The sequence below is a fragment of the Sinocyclocheilus anshuiensis genome, unplaced genomic scaffold (genome assembly GCF_001515605.1).
Source record: "Sinocyclocheilus anshuiensis isolate Anshui unplaced genomic scaffold, SAMN03320099.WGS_v1.1 scaffold1582, whole genome shotgun sequence".
NCBI lineage: Eukaryota > Metazoa > Chordata > Actinopteri > Cypriniformes > Cyprinidae > Sinocyclocheilus > Sinocyclocheilus anshuiensis.
Window position 1 is genome coordinate 24,528 of NW_015542419.1, and position 5,781 is coordinate 30,308.

Genomic DNA, 5,781 nt, shown 5'->3' on the forward strand with positions numbered 1-5,781 from the left:
GGGGTAGGTTTAGGGGTAGGGTTGGTGTAGGGCAATAGAATATACGGTCTGTACAGTAGAAAAACCATTACGCCTATGGAGAGTCCCCACAAGGATAGCTGACCAGACAAGTGTGTGTGTGTGACTCACGACACTGGCCCGTGGCAGCTGTTCTGAATGGCCTCCAGCAGTCTAGGGGGCGCCACCTCCTTACACAGGTAGTGATGAGCGTCTGTGGTGAGTCTGTAGTAGCCGTCGATCAGAGACACGAAGGACAGCGCCTCGCTCAGAGAATGAAACTCCAGCTCCTGCGGGACACAGAGAGAGACGCTGCAGACACGGATCTGAGCCGAGGACGGACTGAAGCGCGACCGAACCTCACCAGCGTCTGACCGTCCCGTCTGTTTATCGAGACGAGCCGGTTCTCCACAGATCCGTCTTTAGACCCCTGCTTTACACTGATGTCGATGACGTCCGAGAAATCACAGTAAACCTGTGGATCCTGAGAAACACAGAGGGTCAGAGCCGCTTCCTCAGAATATACACAGAAACCGTAAAGTCTCCTCACTAGGGCTGGGTCATTTTACAGATTTGATCAATTAATTCGTTTTGCCACGATTTTATTTTTTAGAAATCAAAGTATCGTGATTTTGAATAGAAATATTACCAAACGTTAGAATTAGACACTGTCAATATGCCAATGATAACAGTGAAGAGAACATAATGATTAACCGCTCGAGTCTCTAGACACCATTCACACAGAATGAGCTTTTGTGTTGATAAAGATGCGACGCGGCAGAGGAAGAGCAAACACATGCAAGAAGATGAGTGAACTTCTCTTAACTTGAGCGCAGTGCTTCTAGGATACCGTTTCATGCAAGAGACGCGAGCGCAGCAGTCAAACACGTCCATGTTTACACAGAACAAACTATGGCAAAGCAGCGCAAGCGAATAAAAAACCTGTAACTACTACTGTGTGTCTGATATTTCATGTTTGCATCACGGTGACAGACTGAAAGCTGCTGTTGTTTTACAGAACATTTATAGTTAATAATACTCTACTGCTGTTATACCTTCAGCTGTTTTGCATTTGAATAACCTTGACTTTTGAGCACTTTTAAACGCATTTTCCTCGTATTATTTCTGAACATATAACATGTATAAGACGAGATGTAGTTGTAGTTCATGCATCTTTTCTGCAAAGCTATTAAACAAGTGCTTTACATCACATCGACAGCTTCATGTGTGCTGCTCTGGAAGTAGAATTTTCTTTAACTAGAGGGTTAATAAAGAACAAGTTATTGAATCATGTTGTAGTTACATTTTCAAGTGGACTAGTTAAAAATCGCAACAAAAAAAAAAATCAACAAACGTTCTGAAGAAATTGAGATTTGAATTGTTTGAAATGTCCCAGCCGTACTCCGCACCTCTGGGTCTCTGGGCTCTTTGGCTGGGCTCCAGAGGATGCAGACGTCTCCGGCGGACGCTTCGCTGACAAGGAACTGCTCGCTGTACAAGGCCGCCTGCAGCGTCTCCAGACTGACCACGTACTTCAGCTTCAGCTCTCGCGGCGTGGCTTTACACGCTCCGAACTGCTGGATGAACTTCCTGAAGCGGAAGCGGATCCTCTTCCGGGTCACAAAGTGCTGGTTCTGGATGTGTGCTCGCATGTTCTTCGGGAGGAACGACTTATAACTGCAAATGAACAGAGCAGATGACCAGAGTTCAGTTCAGCCTCTACGGGCAGCGGCAGGTCAAAGGTCACGGGTGAACGCACCTGTTGTGGTTGTAGATGTCAACAGGTGACTTGGCTTTTTCTTTGGCCAAACGTATCAGATCAAGAACAGCCAATCCCAAGCACTCTTCCTGAAACTCCAGGCTGATGGGAACGCTGACCGCGCCGCTCAGAAAATCTGACCTCCACTGAGAGACGGGTTTGCTCAATAAACAATGTGTGTGACAATGAAATCACAGTAAAATATTACTCCAGCAGCAGCTGTCATGTAATCAGGACTGAGAAAAACAAGATTCATAGTCGAATCCTTACCCTAAACTAGTGGAGATGTTTAACACAGACCGCAGTTCTGTGATCTCTATCTGTGACCCTGGAGCACAAAACCAGTCATAAGGGTCAATTTTGTGAAATTGAGATTTATACATCATCTGAAAGCTGAATAAATAAGCTTTCCAGAGACACATTTATGATTCATTATTCTAACAATATTCACAATACAGCAGTCGCTGTTGTGTTGTCTAATGACTATCAGTGTGGAAAAAACTCAATCGGTTATCAGACAGGTTGTCGGCTGTGAACATCAGTAGCGTGGATCACCTGAGCAAACAGGTACGCCGCAGTGATGTCATCGAGCACAGGTGCCTCTGAAGTCTTGGAGACGCTGTACCTGCGGGCCGAGCTCGAGCCGCTGCCGTACCAGCCTGGAAAATAAAACCTGCAGATGGACCGGATTTCATCAAAAATATCTTAATCTGTGTTCCGAAGATGAACGAAGATCTTACGGATTTGGAACGACACGAGGGTGAGTAATTAATGACCGAATCTTCATGTTTGGCTGAGCTTTCCCTGTAATTGCTAGGATGGGTCAGGACTCACCGCACTCCTTGGCGGCGCTGATGCAGAGCTCTTCGGTCACGTATTCTCCGGCCGGATACGTCAGCGTCAGCGCGCTCGCCTCGTCTCTGTACAGATGCACCTGCAGAGCGCCGCCACACGCCTGCTTCTCCAAACGCTCGTCACGCGCCTCCATGCTAACAAACGCTGTCAGAGCCATGTATATCTCCCCTGAGGAGAAACACACACAGTCCGTTCTTTAAAACATGTTTTAAAACACTCTTTTTATTGAAAAAAAAAAAGCTAAATTGAATCTCAACTCAGCAAACATATGCATAACTGTCACACTAACGCAAACTCTAACCCTGAGGTTAACATCAGCTTAGACATCAGCTTTGGATAAAAGCATCTGCATAAATGTAAATGTCATTAAAGAGTTGAAGGAAAGAGGATCAAATTCTTACTTTACTTCTTCTGTGAACACATACAGAGATGTTTAGCAGAATGTTCAGCAGGAACATAAAAGTATTGTCTACGAAAATATTTGAGGAAAAAGTAAATGTCAACCAAGTGAAACATGCTTGTGTTTTAAATTGATGTAAATGCAGATCAGACTGAATGCAAACGTGATCAGTGAATGCAGATCATCCTATGACTCCAGAAGACTTTGATTGAAGCACATCAGTCGTATGAAGGACTGTCACAGACGCTTTCATGTGTTTCTGTATGATAAAGAGCGACATGAACATCCTGCTCAACACTTCAGAGTCATGCGGCTTCGGAGAGACATGATGAACGACGACAGCACTGACATTTGACGTCTTTTTATTTTGTTTGACTTTACGTGTATCGTACAGCACTTTAGGTCAAGCATGAGCTGTTAAAGGTGCTTTAGACAGAAAAAAGATTTGACATTTCTGGATGTTCCTCTCTATGTAATACATTGGATGCCTCTGTAAAACATTTGGAGGTCTGAGCAGTGCTGGGGAAATTTACTTTTAAAAGTATTGCATTACAATATTGCATTACTCCATAAAATGTAACTAATAGTGTTACTTGGTCACTTGTTATGGAAAGGAATGCATTGTTATTTTTGCGTTACTTTTTATCACCTGGGCTGGGCTTGCTTATTTGTTTTTTAATAACAAAAAAAACACAAGTTAAATTTTTGGCAACTGTAAATCCCTTTCACACCAAAAGTGAAATGAATAATCCTCAGCCTCGGTCTCTGCTCTCACTCCTGACTTCTCTCAACACGAGGACAGGAGAGCTGTCAGTCAATGCATGGAATACAATGTAACATGCATTACTTAATTTGAAGGACTCCAATACTGTTGTTGTTAGTTTTAAAGTAATAGGTTACTTTAGTAGTTACTTGAAAAAAAAGTAATCTGGTTACATTACTTGCGTTACTTGTAATGTGTTAACACAGGGGCTGACGGTGTTCATTGTTTAAATAAAGCAGATCAGAAATCAGTCTGCTGCTCGTCTCACAGCGACACTTTCAATATTTCTGACTTTTTTATCTCATTTTACAGTCGTACACACTCACACACACACACACACACACACACACACTCACTCACTAATACACACACTCACTCATACACACACACTCACTAATACACACTAATAAACACACACACGCGCACACACACACACTCAATCACACACGCACGCACACTCACTAATACACACACACACACTCACTAAAACACACACACACACTCACTAACACACACACACACACTCACTCACTAATACACACACTCACTAATACACACACACTCACTAATACACACTAATAAACACACACACGCGCACACACACACACTCAATCACACACGCACGCACACTCACTAATACACACACACACACTCACTAAAACACACACACACACTCACTAACACACACACACACACTCACTCACTAATACACACAAATACACAATCACACATACACTCACACACTCACACACACACACACACTCAATCACACACGCACGCACACTCACTAATACACACACACACACATACACACACACACACTCTCTCTCATACACACACACACACACTAATACACACACACACACACACACACACTCACTAATACACACACTAATACACACACACTCTCATACATGTCACACATACACTCACACAAACACACACACTCTCACACAGACACACGCACACACTAATACACACACACACAAACGCTGTGCAGCTGAAAACCACATGCAAAAAAAAGGCAAAGTGCAGAAAATAAGCGTTTGTGTAATGTGACAATGGCTTCCACAATTTAGTTAGAGTAAAACTTGTTATAAGCTGATTTGTAGGGTAATGAACATTCTGACAGTCAGTGGAGCTTTACAGTGACTGTAACGAGACTCAATGCAGCAAACAAACACGAGCGAATCAGATGGCCGCGTCGCTCCGGACATCAGTCTGAACATGAACAACTGTATGAACAATAATCAATAACAAAACCGACTCGATTTGATCTGATGCAGGAACATTACAGAAACCTTCATCTGGTGGCGTCTTCGTCCTTCAGTGATTGTAGTTATTATAGTCCACAAAGACACAGAACGCTCTGCTATATGTCTCTACCCACAATCCTCTAGCCAGATCCTGTAGTAGACCCGTCTAAACTGAACAATTACAGTTTGCTGTTTAGCCACGGCTTGAAATAGTTGATGCCACAACAACAGAGCGTATGGAAATTCACACGCAGACGTCAGGATTCGTGTGCATCTCTGTCTCTCGCTCACTGTGAGCTGATCAGAAAGAGGAGATAAAAACAGAGCGTGTGCATAATATTAAAGTGAGCGTGATTTAATCATGTGTGTGTGTGTATGCGCGTGTGTGTGTGTGCGCGCGTGTGTGTGTGTATTAGTGTGTGTGTGTGTATTAGTGTGTGTGTGTGTGTGTGTGTGTGTGTGTGTGTGTGTGTGTGTGTGTGTGTGCGTGTGTGTGTGTGTATGAGTGTGTGTGTATTAGTGTGTGTGAGCGTGTGTGTGTGTGTATTAGTGTGTGTGTGCGCGTGTTTGTGTATTAGTGTGTGTGTGTATTAGTGTGTGTGTGTGTGTGTGTGAGAGAGTGTTTATTAGTGTGTATTAGTGAGTGTGTGTGTATTAGTGAGTGAGTGTGTGTGTGTGTGTATTCGTGTGTGTGTGTGTGTGTGTGTGCGCGTGCGCGCGTGTGTGTGTGTGTGTGTTCGTGTGTGTGTGT

At 43.6% G+C, this 5,781-nt stretch overlaps 1 protein-coding gene across 1 annotated transcript in view; it reads right to left on the reverse strand.

Moving 5' to 3' along the window:
* The window catches only part of LOC107693475 (tyrosine-protein kinase JAK2-like), a 25,975-nt gene that overhangs the window by 16,206 nt on the left and 3,988 nt on the right, over positions 1 to 5,781 (reverse strand). Inside the window, exons 2-7 of the mRNA XM_016492879.1 lie at positions 2,591 to 2,726; positions 2,312 to 2,429; positions 1,757 to 1,902; positions 1,407 to 1,674; positions 362 to 481; positions 130 to 287 (exon numbers count right to left, since the gene is read on the reverse strand). Coding sequence (XP_016348365.1) covers positions 130 to 287; positions 362 to 481; positions 1,407 to 1,674; positions 1,757 to 1,902; positions 2,312 to 2,429; positions 2,591 to 2,726 — 946 coding nt within the window. The remainder of the gene's footprint in view (positions 1 to 129; positions 288 to 361; positions 482 to 1,406; positions 1,675 to 1,756; positions 1,903 to 2,311; positions 2,430 to 2,590; positions 2,727 to 5,781) is intronic.